Raw genomic sequence first — 17010 nt, forward strand, 5'->3', positions numbered from 1 at the left:
GGTGCTGAGTGGTCTTTTGTCTTCGGTGCCGAGGGTGCCGGTTGGACAATGACATGTGGTTTGCTCGGTCCTGAGCTACTGGAAGGCTTATGTTTCTTCCGAGCCGAGCCCGGAGGCAGGGCTTCTGAAGGGTGTTTTCGGTCTCGACTGGGGCCAGCAGGCGAAGTCTTGACCAATGCCTTTGGTTTTGGTGGGGTTGGGGCAGGGGCAGTAGTACTCACACGTTGCCCAGGATGGGGTCGTCTCAGTCGTCTGCTTCAGAAATTATTTGTAGATCTTCGGAATCTTCTTCCGGGACATCGGAGCCTTCATCAAAGATGTCCTTTGGCTCCGGAGCTGTTCTCTGTGCCATGATGTGTATTCGGGCCCTTCGATCTCAAATGGTCTTTTTGGATCGAAAGGATGCGCAAGCTGGACAGCTGGACTTGTGTTCCGGTGATAGGCACAGGTTGCAGACTTTGTGGTGGTCACTGTGCGGAAATTTTGCTCCACACTGGGGGCATTTTTTGAAAGGCGTCCTTTCCATGAGCCGTAGGCCTCACGGCGTGGATAAGCCCAGCAGCCCGCGTCGATGTCCGGAATCGAGCCGATGAAATTGATGTCGAGAATGAAGGTGCTTCGATGTTTTGTGTGAAGTTTTGCGCTTTGAAAAGCTTGGAATTGATATTTCCAACCGGAGCTGAAAAGTTGCATTCGAACCCTATGGCGGGAAAAAACAATCTAACGATGGAGTTGATGCCCATGCACACTGTCGTCCAAGGGAGGAGTCACCTATCTCATGACCAAAGACTTCTTCCGAAGACAACAACAGCCTGCAAGCATCCAAGCCCAACACCAGATGGCGATCTACTATCCTAAGTGTGTGATCTGCAGCTCATATGCCTCGAACTTCTTATTTATGTAAATTAGTGATTACAACGTTTTTATGAGCAGGTCACACAGCCCCAATAAGTGTATGCCAACAAACTGCACACACCCATAAAATGAAAACAGTTTGCCATTGGATTCCCTAAAATCCACACATTTTGCGAGCCGTGTTCTACATGTTTAGACTATGAAGATAGCGTCATCCAAAATGCCAAATGTCTCAGGTTTCCTACTCACAATGAAAACAGTGGATGGAATCCCACTTATTTCAAACAGAAAGCGAATAAAGATCTGATTGTGCTCACCTTGGATCCAAAGCCGATGCCTTCAAAGGCACTGGTTCCAATTTGATGTTCTTCTTGCCAAAAACACGGTAAAGTCTGCGGCCAGTGAAGACATCAGGAAAAGTATGTACAAAGAAAGATAGAGAGAGAAAACAGTAAGACAAAATCAAAAAAAGACGGTAATAAGGTAAGTGATAATTTTGTATCCATGGTAACCCATTGTTTTGACAGGATTCGATCAAAACGCAGGTGTGCTCGTAATCTGCAATAAAGGAAGTGGCTGACAGAATCCCCGTGCACGACAATGTTTATTTATCTAAAATATTGCCAAAGCAATTTGTTCTGTGCTTTAAAAAATAATTTGCAGAGTAGAGTCATCACTATTCATTGAACACAAAAATTAACTGTTGTCATAAATTCTGGTCTATAATTTGACCTCCTTTTCAATGTGCAGTGAGTACAAGTGAGGATACAAAAACTGGTATTTCTTTTTTTTTTAACAATACCATAAGGCTAATGTAGGAAACTAGGTTATTAATTGATGGGACTGTGTGACCTCAGTAATAAGGGCACAATTTACTACAAGGTCCAGTTAATAAATGTAACCTTAGTTCAACCCTTGGTAGCTTGGCTCAGCGCAGTCAGGCTTAAAGTAGGAGAAAACACTTGTAAAGCATGTAACACCATCAAAACAGGTAAAATGAAACAAAACACAATAAAAATCGAACTCCAATATATACAAAGAGTATTCATTTTAATCTTTCAAATTACATGAAACAACGAAAATCTATTGAAGGGAACTTAATATTTGATACTTAGTAGATTTTGTCTTTTAAACTTTAATCTAGAGACAAAAAGTACAAAGTGCCAACTGCGGGTATCTGCTCATTTTAGACCGTGTCACAGTCAAAAGTTAAGGCTGACCTTAATGTAGCGAGGGTTGGATACAGGGACCAGGTTTGTCCCATGCTGTTGGACTTAAACTTTTTCTTGGAGGGTTTTTTTAGCTGACATTAAAGATGGCCTGTTGGGTCCGATGGAGGGCTCAAAATTGGCAGCTTGCTCCTTGGCGGTGGTCCTGCTGAAAACTATCCACGTGGGGACTTCAAAATGTTTCTAAAAATGTGTCTTCCCCCCCAGCTGGGCAAACTGGCAAGTGTAATCCAACCAGCAATGCACCATGGGGGTGGGAGGCAGGCAGGGGGGATGGAGGGAGGGGGGGAGGGGGGTTACAATCAGCTTTCAAGCTTATCCTGGTCTCTTCTCAGTTCTTCCAGCAAAAACGTTCTTGAAAAAGGTGTTGAAATACGGCAGCCGCTGTTCCTTTGATGGCATGTATCTTGGCTAAGTTACCGGAATTTGGCTGTGTCGAGCAGCTTCAAAGACAGTCTCCGCACAGCTGTTCAGTCCAGGGAGGCTCAGCATCTGAGGTGGGTTCTCGACAAGCTCAGCTGGGAGCACATCCCAGAAGGAAGGGTGTCAAAGCCGACCAAAGGGATGATGACCAGAGGAGCAACCATGAGAGGAGTTGCAGGAGCAGCCTGGGAGAAGCCATCCAGGAACAAGCGCAGTAGTTTAGCTGACTCGAGTCAACTTGAGTCAGTGTCTGGGTCAGCGTCTGGCTCCAATTCCCGACTGCTTGCACATGCTAAGGGAAGTGCAGCCAAACACACCATTGCAGATTTACTGAGCAAACCACGAAAGGCAATGGATGGGTTCATAACCTCAAGCTGAGGCAGCAAGTACTGTTTTTGGACCAGAGCCCTCACAGTTGACATTGATTCAAGGTCCCGCAGAACTGGCTGTGGACTTCGTCACATTGGGAGCACTTGCGGGGAACTTCTTATGATATACCCGAAGGCTGGCTCAAGTGGATCCCTGCTGGACCATTACTGGCACAACTTGCCACTTTGATTCAGGAGGCAGCCCCCTCTGCCCTCATCGCTGGATCACAGGTTAGTGAGAATGATACTAGGGCCTTCTATTTGATTAACGTGGGAACAGGGTCAGCGGCATGGAAGGCTGACAAACGAGACTCACTTGCTCCTGGGATGGGACTGTTCACCAAGAAAGAGACTGAACAAATGAGAGACTTTGGTAGGTCATCTCGGGGCGAGGGGGCCCTGATCTTCGTGAAGATGCTAAATCTGACAGTGTGGATACCCCAATCCCCATACTCCAGAATACCTCTGGGTCATCTTCTGGCGTTTGCGTGCTTCGACTGGAGGCAGGACCGGAAGGCACCCCCTGAAGATGGCCTAAGTAGGAGGAAGAAGTTTGAGGAAGTTCCGATACCACCGATAAGTTAACCACAGGAAAAGATGGCAATTGCTGTAAAAATGGACGGATTACTGCAACAGGGCGTGTAGGGGTTGAGGGGAGGTGGGGGAATGGATGACTGAGGCATGGAAAAGGGGTGAGGAGAGGGCAGCTGGGGGAAGGTGGAAAATTAAATGCAAAATGAGGAGCAAATAATTTCAGTGAGATGATAGTGTCTAATGGGAACAACTGGTTATCGTCATTAGTAAGGGCTGCCTTGGTTTGCACTGTGTGGGTTTGAAAAAGTGGGTCATTATGGAGGTCGTCTCTTTTACAGCTCTTCCCGACTAGAATTATTCCTCCTCCCCTTTAAATTAATACATGTATAGGATAGATTAATATCTAAGGCTACGCGGGCTAGGGTTGCTGAAGGGCTGAGAAAACTGGATGAAAAAATTGTCCGACTTCGGTAAATAAATATACCTGCTGTTAAGAAACAACTGTTAGGAACTCTAGGATTCTGCATCCTGGTGTATACCACACAGGGGGATGACCGTGAGGGGGGTTGGCAATTTTAGCTAGCGGAAAGTCGTGTGTCATCAACAGGAGCGCTTCAGAAAAATATGGTGGATGGTTATTAGCTGAATGCCAAATACTAGGATTTAAATTCACTATCTGCTCATTTTATGAATCTAAATTTGATGAAGCAGAAGTTCTAGAGCTTTTGGGGGTAGAACTTGAATCTTGGCCAGCACTCATTGTTGTTTATGGGAACTTAAACTGCCCTATGGATACCGTGCAGACATCTACACAGGTTTATGGTGGGTGGAAGCAGAAAGTCTTCCGGGCAATAAAACATCTTATTGAGCTGTATGGGATCATAAATGCTTGGGCAGGGTTTAATAGGTTGGATCCATGGTTTACATTTTTTCTTTTCCTCAAAAAGAAGTATGTTCCCTTTGACTACTTCATGGTTTCATCTTGCCTACCGAAAGAGGCACAGGTGGTGTAATAACCAAGGGGTTTCTCTAATCACAATCCTCTGATCTTTGAATGTAGTCTTCCCACACAGGGTTCGGCCATGACATCTGTGAACATGTTATAGGGCGCTTCTGAATCACGATTATAGTAGACATAGAAAGTCCATCATCCACTCCTTCATATGTAGGAACAGAGGCAATGCTTCATATCAGGGTTGGTATGGGACTCTGATAGATAGGATCACAGGAGAAACACTTAGCGTTCATAATCAGAAAGCACAAACTAATAAAATGAAGGACAATATAAATGAACTGGCTAGCTTGGATTAGTTCCATGGGAGGATAATTATGCAAGGGCAAGTGCTGCATGAGACTCTTCAAAAGACTGCAGGAGCTAAGGGTGGTATTAGGACCCTATATGCAAGAAGGATCGCAGAAAACAACCAGCTACATGAGGCAGAACGTTATGAATTTAGAAACAGTGTGGGGAAGGTGTTGACTCTAAAAGTAAGACAGCAGGAGGTTCATAATGGTATAAATGCTATTAAGGATAGTCATGGTCAGATAGTCACTAACCCAGAGGGCATTACAAGGGTATTTGAGGATTTTTATAGGGCCTTGAATCAGGAGGATCGGGTTCTATCGTGGGTAGTATTAAGCAGTATCTGGAGCAAGTCATTGTTGCAATAGTAGGATCGGATGATCAGTTAGACTGCGATTACCCTCTTGCTTTGGAGGAGCTGAAAGAGGCGCAGGATTCTCTGGCAGGCCATCGTACCAAATAGGATTCCCATAGAGTTTTATTGTATTTTTTTCATCAGTTCTCTCAGACGATTTGGTCAGAACCTTCTTGGATGCCCAGCCAAGGTACCTGGTGCCTGGTGCCTGCCTGGGGCCCTATTATGTACAGGGTGTACTTTCCCTCTTTGCGCGACTGCGCACCATCAAACAGATGCGCCAAGCAGAAACAGGGAAAGTGAGCCCTATTAGCTTGAATGCGCTACCTTCAGGGCAGCCGCAAACTTGTGCTGCCCTGGGGCAGCGCATTCAAGTGAAATAGGGAGTGGTTGCTTCAAAGCAGGCAGTGAGTCACTATTTAGGCAGCACTCGCCTGCATTTAAAAAGGAGAGAGAGATCTCTGTGCATGTGAGTGACTGCACCTGCCTGCAAGGTGATGTCTGGGGTCCATAGGGCCCCCTTTAACTTCTCTGGAGGGCTGCCATCTGGGAGCCCAATGACAGTGCACCACCAGAGGTAAAGAGATTTTCTCGGGGAATACCCTCTTGAGATAGTGCTGGTGCAACATATGCACCAGCACTATCTGTATTACAGAAGGGGCCACAATGTGCCTGGGAGCGCACAACGCAGGCACAAACACCCATTGCACCCGCGGGGCACTTTTGTACTACGGGCCCAGGTCGGTAATTAATATTATTACGTTTAGTTTTTTTTTTTGTTGAAAGGGAAGCCTCAGTTAATTCCTGGATCTTACAGGCCGATCTCCCTCATTAATAGTAACGCTAAAATCTATTCAAAATTTCGAGTTATTCAGTTGAGCAGGGTCACTGCCAAGTTGGTCTCTCTGGGGCAGCATGATTTTGTCCAAGGTTGTAGCAAGACAGATCTTATCAGACGGGTAAATAGGTTATTTGATATAGCAGAGGCTAGGAAGACCAATAGGGTATTGATCACGGAAAAGACCTTTGAGTTGGTCACCAGGACTTATGTCCGGGATGTCCTTGACAGGTTGGGTGTGGACTCTGTTTATAGTGCGATTTACCGATGAGTCAACATTACACAGAAGGTAGTTAACGTCATTCTACCAAATTGTAATCCTATATTATCTACAATTGAGAGAGATGTGGCATGAACACATTCTTCATCTAACAGTTATCAGGCGATGCAATGTATTCAAAATGTTGGTGCTTCCAAAGGTTTTATATTTATTTAGGACAGTAGATATAGGGCAGGACTGATTTAAGAAGCTGCATGCAATTTGTAAAAAGTTTATCTGGGAATAAAAAAGGGCATGAAGTTCCTTGAAACATCTAATTATGCAATAAGATAGAGAGGAAGGGCCATACCGAATTTTAAATATTACTGTTGGGCATCTATTCTGCAACACGTGGATTTAGTCATCGCTGGGTTCTGCGGCACACAACCCAGAACAGAGAGCCTGCCAAGCAAATATGAATCAACTTTGGGTGAAGATGCAAGAAGGTGTTTTTTGTCAGGTTTTAGAACCTAGTTGTTTTAAAAAGGTTCGGCTCAAGATAATAGAGACTCAGGCTGCACACAAAATCTAGACTAGATTGAAGGGTAAATTGGGCATGGACAAGCATAGCTTTTCTAGCTGTGGCTTTCCCTACTGTTTCATGACAAATACAGTCTGGTTTGGGAGAAAGCAGGCATCTGGAATATTGGGGTTTGAGAAGGAGAGTACGGGGCTTACCTTTGGGTCGCCGTGGGAGAGGCAGCTCCGCGTCTCGAGGGAGCCCAGTGCATCATGGAACATGAAGGCCGAGCATAAACGCCGACCAACCACCCAACCGTGTCCCGTTTTTCCACCGCAGGACTGTTGGAAAGACCCGGAACTGGGCGGAAGCGAACCCGGAAGTAATGTTCGTGGCCCACTGAAAGGAGGGAACGACCGGAAGGGGGAGGCGCGGACCAATGGCTGGGAAAGGTCGCAGGTGAAGAACACGGAGAAAGGAGATTGCGGAGAGAACGGCGAGGAGGACGCGGAGACCCAGGAAGACGCGGAGAATGTGGACGGCCGGGAGGAAGCAGAGGACTCGGAAGATCGGTGGAGCGAGGAGTGGTGATCCCCACCAGAGGAGGCGGAAGAGCGGCCGCAACTCCGGAGAGTTGCGGCGGGGCCGGTGAGTCACGTTACAGGGGAGAAAGGGGAGGGTGAGCGGGAGGAGGAAGAAGATACGAAGGGAGGGGAGCACGGGTAGAAAATACCTACATAGACCGTGCACAATACTTCTGCTATACTCACACAGCGTTTTGTGTTGGGGAGGGGGTTTACTGACACCAGAAGTTCTCCTGTATTGTTTTTGGCACCTAGTGATCACTCTTTACCGTATCCCCACGGAACTCGTGAAAATCATTTAGTTTTCCTTCTTTTCGTGATCGTCCGTCAAGCACTCCCTGGATGACTGTCATTCCTAGGTGGGAAGCTCCCCTTGGTATATTTATATCGTGTCTCCTTGGAGATACAACACTTCCCTATTCGTTCACTCCCTGGTGTGGTGATTGGCAAAGACTCTGAGATTTATTATAACCGGATAATTGACGGCTCCTTTTCTTTCCTCTCCTATGAGCCTCCGGGGAGACCCCATCAAGACCAAGGAGGAACCAGCATCATCGGCGTCAGAATCCCCGTCCAGCGAAAAACCGAGTACATCAAGAGCAGAACAAGAAAAGAAAGAAGCCGTATTTACTGTTCAAACCCATGATAATAAATCAAGTGTCCTTAGAAACTAAATTCAGCCTCCTCGCTTGTATATCAAACCCCACCTCCCACATGGGGACATCTTCCTTTCAGATGAAATGTGTTCCTTTGGGGACTTACAGAAGATGTATGGGCTGCCTAAAAAAAGTTTCTTCAAATATTTGCAAATAAAATCTTGCTAGAGAAGAATGTGGTTGTCCAATCCTTGAATCCCAGAGTGGGGCTAAAATTAAGGCAATATACAAATTGCTCATCAATCTGAATACAGATGACAAATTTGCAGCGAGAGAAGATTAAATATTACCCCAGACAACATTTTTTCCCAACAATCTTCAGACCTAGGGAGAGAGATGTTGCTATGCGTTGGGTTAAAACGTCAACACTATAAGACGCAATAGGAGTTATATTATACCCCTCGGAAGATGTTTAGCTGGGGAACTGATTCCAACTGCCCGTGATGAGGAGTCAGTGAGGCTGACCTAGTCCATATGTTTTTTCATCTCTATGACGCCAACACCATTCAGGAGCAAAATTAAAGAGTTTTTGACTATGATCTTAAACACCAAGATCTGCATCACATCTCAGTTCATGCTATTGGGGTGGACGCACAGTTTATTATGGACTGCAGTAAACTATATTCTATCTTTGCTACCATGGCAGTAGTTTGCATTTGTATTACAGCGGCGTGGCTGGACCTGGATCCCCCTTTGTAAAATCAATGGTTATCTAGATTACTGTTGATGTATCATCTTGAGGGGAGCCTGTATCAATGTAAAAGCAGGGGGCAAGGATGAGAGGAATTGTGGTATGGTCGCCAGAGTCTAACTGGAATGTAATCCCGACTAACTCTAATCTGTGGTCAGGCGATCAGTGTCCATCTGGCAACATTGTTCAGATCAGTGGGAAGCATGGCTCTACAGAGCTTGTTGTCGCATTGTAGCCGGTGGACAGATCATATGAATTGGTGCACCCTCTTATAGTCTCTCTTGCTTTTGTTATGGGTTTTCAGAAAAAGTGAGGTGCGGATAAATTTACTGATTGACGATTTCAGGTTTAATAATTTATGTATGTATTTCATGTTGGCAAGTTTCTTGTTTTAGTATGGAATTCCTCCACAATAAAATAAAAAAGCTACTTTTCTAAAAAAAAAGTTATGTTAAATACGACTTTGGCAATGATTGGAATTAATGTAACTATCAATTTAACACTTTGAAGCACCCTTTTAGTTAGTCCCGTTGGGAAGTAACACTTTATTAGAATTAATAAAAGTAACCTAATGCTAGCCAATGGGGCTACCAGCTTTCCAATAGGGAAAATCGGCTTCGGAGATTTACCACTACCAGGACATGTAAAACCCACTTACACATGCCCTGCATTTTAGATCCATGCATCCTACCCACTGAGCATTTAGGGTAGACTCCAGGGTGATCAATGGGTAATAAATGGGGAGGTTTGGGCCTGTCAAACATGATAATTGGGAATCTGACAGTGCTATTGACATTTTAACCTACAGTCCATTGATACCCTGAGTACTATATACCAGGGACTTACAGGTAGGGTCATCTTTCCAATTCAGATTTCCAATTCGGAAATCATTTTAATTGCCATCTAGGCTGCGAGACCGGTCTAGAACCATATCTTTAATTGTAATTTTAGTGATGACACAAATAAAGCTGCAGTCCACTAAAGACAACTTAACATACATGTCCTAGGTACCCAGAGTATCTTTTAAAAGGGACTTACATGCAAGTTAACCATGCCAATCAGGGATTAGCCAACTTGTACCCACTGGTACACTTTTAGTGGTCAGAGCACAGGAACTGGACGTCAGCATCCCAGTGTGCAGTCATTACACCAGTATCTAAAGTCATCAAAAAGTGCCGCAAAAAGTGGGGAAGAACCTGCAAAACGCAATCCTTCTATAGCGGGGAACAAAATCCTCAACTTAAATAAAATTAAACCACGTCTTAACTCTTGGGCTATTGATTTGAACAGCTCTGTGGTTCAAATCCCACACACACTGCTTGCTTTAGTGAAGCCTGTAGGGATGTCAAGCCTTTGAAAATGTAAATGAAGGTAAAAGGTTGGAGTCAAGATTAGGAATCCTTGCTCTGCTTTACAAAACAATTATTTGTGAATGCCATTTCATTTCAGTTCCCCAACTTGCAAATTGCCAAACGTAACCTCAGCCTTCTTTTCAGTCAGGTATTTTACTATCATTGCAAAGGACAAAGTAGCTCCTCTTTTTACTGCAATAATAAAGGGTGAAGACATTATGGCAGTTTCTATTAGCTACTTTCATCAGAAAGGCTTATATGGTTGAGAAAATTCTAATTGAAAATGGGGTTTACTAAATGTTTTGCCTCATATGGAATCCTTTGAATCCCGGTAATTTGTGAACTACTCTGCCGCTTGATGGTGCTGGGGTGTCCAACAGAGCCTTTCATAATCCAGCTAAGGATTGCATCAGTTATCCACTATAATGGGTTGACTACGCACTAGGAAGACGATGACATTGATGTCAAATCTAGCCACATCTCACAATAGGACTGGAAACAACCACTGCATGCCAGTCACCTTGTCCCAGGAGGAACCGGACGAGGTACCTCCCTCAGTAGAGAAGCTGGATCAGATCCTACAAGCCATAGCAGGCACCAGGACAGCCTTAGAATGCAAGATAGACACAGTGACAGTCGAAGTTGGCCTCCTCCAAGATGATCAGCACTAACTATCAGAAAGAGTGAAGAAAACAGAAGTTTCACTACAAAACGTAGTACCCAAGGCTGCGGATCACCACAAAATAGCTCAGACGTTATGGACAGAATTCAAATCCTTGAGCAAAGAACAGATGACGCGGAGGGCTGCTCCCGCTGCAACATCTGCTTTGTTGGAATAGCCGAGGGTACAGAGGGACATACGCCCACGAAATATATAGAGAAGCGGTTGAAAAACCATGTGATGCCTACCGGCCTCTCCCCCTACTTCACGGTGGAGATGGCCCACCGCGTTCCAGCCCGTCATCCACGGCCTGGAAGCCCACTTCATCCCATAGTGGCAAATATTCTAAATTACAGAGACAAAGATGTTTTACTCAGTGCTGGCTGGCAAGTGCGACACATTGCGGTTGACGGGGCAAGAATCATGAGCTTCCTAGGTTACACTCTTGCTGTGCAACGAGGCTGTGCCTCTTATACCAGTGTTAAGTGCAAACATTTAAGCTAAGGACTCAAATACTCCTTGGTGTTCCCAGCCAGGTTGAAGGTTTACTCTGCCCAAAACTCACACTTCTTCCTAGAGCCGGAAAATGCATGGGGCAAGATAGAGCAGCGGAACCAGCTGAGCCTCCCCCGCTCGTCACTGTGACAAGAACCCTGGATGTAACCTCTGAGCCAGAAGACATTCCCCCTAGAGGCTGGGATCCGTTAGGGCTCCCTCCCCAATCACATATGGAATGAGGTTCGGTGTTGTACGCTGCTTCTGCTCTACAGCTGAGGAAGTCAGAGGCGAGAGGTGTCCTGGAAGACGGAGTTGCCTGCCTTGTCCAAGGCCTCCAGTTCTTCTGTTCTAGCCACTGCTTCGAGAGTCTCATCTGACTCCTATCATTCGCACCTAACTAAAGTTGGCTCTCAGAACCTGTTATACTACCATTGATTTGTTAAGTGTTGCCTGTTTATACCTTAGAAGTAGATTACACTTATATAACAAACATTATGTTGGGTGCACTACCCACCTCCCACTTGGCGCACATTGGGTTATGAGCATTACTTGGGCCAGCTACCATAAACTTAGTCCACAGAGACTCCCACCAATAATGCGGGCCAAACTGGTCCACCCTGCTGTACTTTAGACGCCTCAGTCACAGCCCACCGTCTCCAGATGGTCCCTTTTCGCTACCACAGTGCCCAATATAGTTAATATGATGTTGCTGTGGATGTTTAGTTGTTACGCTGTGACCCTGTGGTTGGGAGTTAGGTAGATCACATGGACGTGTCTGGTCATGTTCCATTCATATATAGTTTTTTCGTGCTAGTGGAGGGGATCTGGGATAACTGTGCTCCATTTTCACCAGTTTCATCCCCCACCTAACTCGGTGATCATGCCTCCCAGCTCTTCTTTATCTCACACACAATGGATAAACTAACGTTCATCTCTTGGAATGTAAGGCGGATGTCCTCAGCTAGAAAGTGATACAACTTCCATACCTATCTTAAGTGGTAAACTTAACACGTTGCCTTCATACAAGAGACCCTCCTAGTGAAGGGTAAAGGCCCCAAACCACAAACGCACTGGAGGAATCAGTGCTACTGCACAAATCGCTCCAGCTATGTCAAGGGGGTATTGATTTGGATCAGACCTATGGTCCCCTACACCTGCGTCACAACAGTCATCGACCTTGAGGGAAGATATGGTTTGGTAGAGGGGGATTAGATGGCATGTCATCTTATTAGGAAGTATTTAGTCTCCAAAAACAGGCCAATCTCAATTCTTAATTCACACAACAGAGAGGTAGGAATGTATGTATGGTTCAATTGTTGATTGTATGTGGCATGTGCTCTGTGCAAAAAGACGGCCCTCACTCACAAATTGTGACATGCTTCATCATCGGGCTTGCAAACTGACAACCCTGCGCAGACCAATGCCTGGGGTGGAACAAAGGGGAGGGGAAGACAATACAAACACAGAACAGCAGGATCACCAAAGAATGTGCAGTTTGTGAAGGTTAAAACTGGCTTGGGTGTTTGTGGTTCTTTTATATTTCTGGACCACGCGGCCAGGATTAAAAACGTCAAGGATGGTGGCGAAAGGAGAAAATTCGGATCAGTTCACCCCTCCTTACTGCAAAAGTGTTGACATGTTTCTGCCAATTTTACTGCGCCCCCAGTGTTAAGTCACTACAGCACTGATCAGGACCATCTGGATCCCCTTCAAAAACCCGCCAGTCCTATTTTGGATTTTGCTGGGTAGTTCCCTATTAGCAAGGGTTTGCGTAATTCACACTCCTGAAGGATCTGTGGAAGAGAGTAGTCACTCAATCAAAAACTCTCATTTGATTAATCATCCCAAGTGCATCATGCATAAGTGGCAGTGAAACCGCTAGCCATACGGGTCCACCAGTTGAGACGTGACTGGGGACTCCATTGGGTAATAAGATACATATGTTCTCCCTATAAGCAGATTATGTCCTAATATACTTAAAGGACATCCATGAGGGAGTAACAGAGGTAGTGGAGTCACATTGTACCTTTAAAGTACAAGCGGAGAACTGAATACAGTACACTTGCACCCGTCCATCTATTATTATATATTCAAAAGGGCGATTTTGTAAGGAAGGAGTGATAACGAAGTGAAAAGCGCACCACTCTCTAATTGCGTGATGTATAAGCCTCCACCTTTAAAGTGGCCTTGGGCGTTTGAGCCAACTGGTTCAAATCTTGTCTGTTCCCATTAAACCCTTGAGGCAGACGGACATCAGATGATCTGGAAAAATATGCCTTTCCGTTATCTCTGCATCAACATTTACTATTCCAATAAGGATTTACTAGACGGAAATCTATTTTGTGAGGGCTCCTCCCTAATGAAACACACCGCTTTTTGAAAGGTACTGCCTATAGCAGTCCCAGGTACAGCTTCCCTCATCAAAATGGTGATGCTGCCACAATTGCTTTTATTACTTCTCCAACGTACTGCTCCGGGTACTCAGATGCCACTTTCGCAACCTAAGCATGTAGGGTTACTTCCTATAGAGCAATGGTAGACACAGTGCTGCTCTCCTAAGTCAGGCTCCCCACGGATCAGGGAATCCCAAACATCAATGACTTCTATCTAGGGCACAACTGCAGTGGCCAGCCCGATGGATAGATGGCCAGCACTTACAGGACCCACAATGATGACTAGCACTATACTTCACATGCAAATCCTTTGTCCCTGGAATCCCTGAGCCAATATCATGTAACAGGCTGCTAAATATCTCTCATCTGCTACCACAAAGTATTAGCAATCATGCCTGACGTGGCGCCATATGTGCCGGTGTACTGGGATAACTCCAGGACAAGATGCTTAGGAAACCTATTTCAAGATGGAGCTCTGACTCCATTTCACACACTAACTGAAAAATAGGATTTGCCCATGGGCCAATTCTTGACACATCAGTCTATTCTGGCTACACTGAATACCATTACGAACATTACTGACAGTGAGCCCCCCTCCCAATCGCCGCCTCATACTATTTTCACCATCTGACGTGGCAGTAAACTTATTCCGTGGCTTGTCAGAGCAATTTAGAGCTGTACCATGGTTCCTTTGTCAAAATTCCAGTACAAATGGGACATGGACTGTGGGCACTGCCTCACCCAGAAAGAATGGGACAAAGCTGTTTCTCTCCCGCACAAAGTCTCACAGAATATTAGGTCCCAATACATTAAGTTCAACATACTCCAAAGGGCAGCGGTAGTTTACTTTTTGACTTCTGTGGAAACACCTCCCACCTCCCCCAGTTTATCATTAATGTAACACGAGGACCCCCAGTGATTCATTATTGGAATCCAGGGACTACCACGAGTCATTACAGGAATCTGGGGATCCCGCCTATGCATTTTTGATCATTTGAATCACAAAACAATATCCAAAAAATAAATAAGCATTCATCAAGCAAATGCATAGATGATGAAATATTTCATTTAATTCACAAGCAACTGTTGACAAAAATGATCAAAACTTTAATTTTAATGAGAAGGTTGGAGCTTTTCTAAATTCAGTTGAGGTCACTCATCATCCATACTATGTTCTGTTTGATGCACATGCACTGCTCCCATAAATCAAGTGGAGGATACCAAATGAAGATTTAGCCTCCAATGTCAAATTACTTCAAATTTACAGAATGCGTTAAAATTCCCAATTTTACATTTTGCTGCTTTATTTATTTATACGTTATTAATCTAGTAATATTTTTTAATTTTCAAACAGTTGCAGACCCCCTGAGTAGGCTTCCGGGACCCTCAGGGTTCCCCGGACCACAGGTCAAGAAACACTGCTATAGGACATTAGTGATACATGCACTTCTCCTAAAAACGTTTTTTGCAGCAATGCAGATATTCCCTGCTCCTAATGTGGAAATGACACACATGTTCTGGAATTGCCCAGTTAGATCGCTTACTAGAGCGAAGTATTTACCATACTGACCTCAGTGACGAGTCAACAATGTCTCTTTAACCTTGAGTGCTGCCTCTCTAGCTTATTCAGGCAACCACAATCAGGCAAGGTTGTCAGTAGATTTACAGACTTCAGTCTTTTATTGGCTAGACCCACTATCACCATGAAATGCAAATCCTCTTCCCCTTTTTATGTTCCTCACTGGTGCGCTGTTCTACTCCAGTGGGCGCAGACAAAGGCTAGGGCTCTGCACTAGGAGGAGGCCAGGGGACTCAAGAAGCGCCCATTGCAGTGCAATGGAACAAACGGACTATTGCCTTCAAAGAAGATATTAAGAATGATGTTAGACCCTCCCACCCCTGGGTGGCTGGGTTGGTATATATCTAGCTATTCCTTATCCTCTATCTTATACCCATTATGACATTAAGGACTTCACACGTTACACTTCCCAGTCTCCTCCTCTCACAGGTAACAATGTTTCACACATTTTATATGGAGCCCTTGTAGTGCATTGTAGTCCGGGGATTAAGGATCCGGATCCAGATCCAGACAAAACCACCGGAACTCCTGCATACTTTCCTGCTGTTACCCTCCATAAAACTCATTACCAGTCTTTTCACATTTAAGTTCTCACTTCTGTTCGTTTCTTTATCTTTCTGGGCATCATAACGTAACATATGTTTTTGTAAAGCGCAAGTTCACCCATAGGTCTCTTGGCACTGAATAACAGATTTTTATTGTTACCCAACTCAATGGTACTCATTGGATCCCTCAATGTTGGGCATCATGGTAACAATGTTGCTGGCTTAGACTGATGATTACATTACACAACCTATTTACTCTTAAAAACCATTGTAGATGGAGACATATCCTGATATTAATAGTCTTGTATAATATCCGTATGGCTAAAAACAGCATCATGCATGTTACGCATACTGTCAACCAAAAACTTGCAATAAAATTATTTTAAAAACAAAACAAGCACAAAAAACAACAAAAACAAATCTGAAAAATCTAGCATTACTAACATGCTCAAATGATTCCAGCAGTACTTTCAGAAGTAAAAGCTACTGATTTAGTTGGAGTTTACCTGGTCAAGTACTGCGAATCCTCTACGGTGTAGAAACCACTAGCTGATCCGCCCTCAACGTATGATATCTGGTTGTCAAACACCTGCAGATGGAGAGAGAGTTCATCCGGGGTCACTAAGAGTTTATGAGGTTCAAAAACACAAAACACCTATCCGGAATCTAAAATGCCAACATCGGAACCCTTCCTCAGCTACTGGCTAAAGTAATAAGGATCAAAGGATGTAAGCTGTGGTGTGGGTACCTTGTCAAACAGAATTTTTCTATAATATTAAGTAAACAAGGACATGGTATGTACAATATTAAACAATTGGCATGGCCAATGATCAGTACAGGGATGTTTGAAAGTGATCAACTAATCGCCAAGTAAATTAAATGCTGAAGGGGGACATGCCAAGTTTGCCCTGCGAGCTCAGCATCCATTAAAGTGATTCATCTATGCTCGATTTTTGCTTAAATTGTGGACAAAGTGCCCTGCTGCGGGGTAAAGTCATACCTTTGTTACTAGAAGAGTTTTCATTTGTGGTTGAAACTAGGAAATGAAAATCAAAGCTACCTTTCTTCCTTCTAATAGCAGCCTTATGATAAGTATGAAGCAGCACCTAAAATACTCATTCTGGCGGCAGAGGGACATAAAGAGAAGAAGGGGGAAACTGGCAGTAAAAAGGTCAAAATGCAAACAGGTGCTTCCCACCACGTACTTTTTTTTTTACGAGGGCTGGAAGCTAAGTGCAGCTGCACCACTCGTTCTCTTTTTTGTAAATGCACTTTTATTCTTTTTTACTTTTATTTACTGTTCTAACATGTTTTTTTCCCATGTAAGAACAGTAAGTTAAAATGGCTGCTGTGCAGTACCATGCACTTATACGTGTGTGCATGCACATCAGTGGCCATCTTTGAATGAGTTTTAATTAATGAAAACC

The 17010-nt window shown here is 44.4% G+C and overlaps 1 protein-coding gene across 3 annotated transcripts in view; it reads right to left on the minus strand.

The window, feature by feature from the left end:
- FLII (FLII actin remodeling protein) overlaps window positions 1-17010 on the minus strand; it is a 291687-nt gene that overhangs the window by 96397 nt on the left and 178280 nt on the right. For all 3 annotated transcript variants that reach the window (XM_085628978.1, XM_085628977.1, XM_085628974.1), the window contains exons 16-17: window positions 16090-16172; window positions 1173-1247 (exon numbers count right to left, since the gene is read on the minus strand). In XM_085628978.1, the coding sequence (XP_085485104.1) occupies window positions 1173-1247; window positions 16090-16172 (158 nt within the window). The remainder of the gene's footprint in view (window positions 1-1172; window positions 1248-16089; window positions 16173-17010) is intronic.

This window comes from Triturus cristatus, chromosome 10 (assembly GCF_964204655.1).
Source record: "Triturus cristatus chromosome 10, aTriCri1.1, whole genome shotgun sequence".
NCBI lineage: Eukaryota > Metazoa > Chordata > Amphibia > Caudata > Salamandridae > Triturus > Triturus cristatus.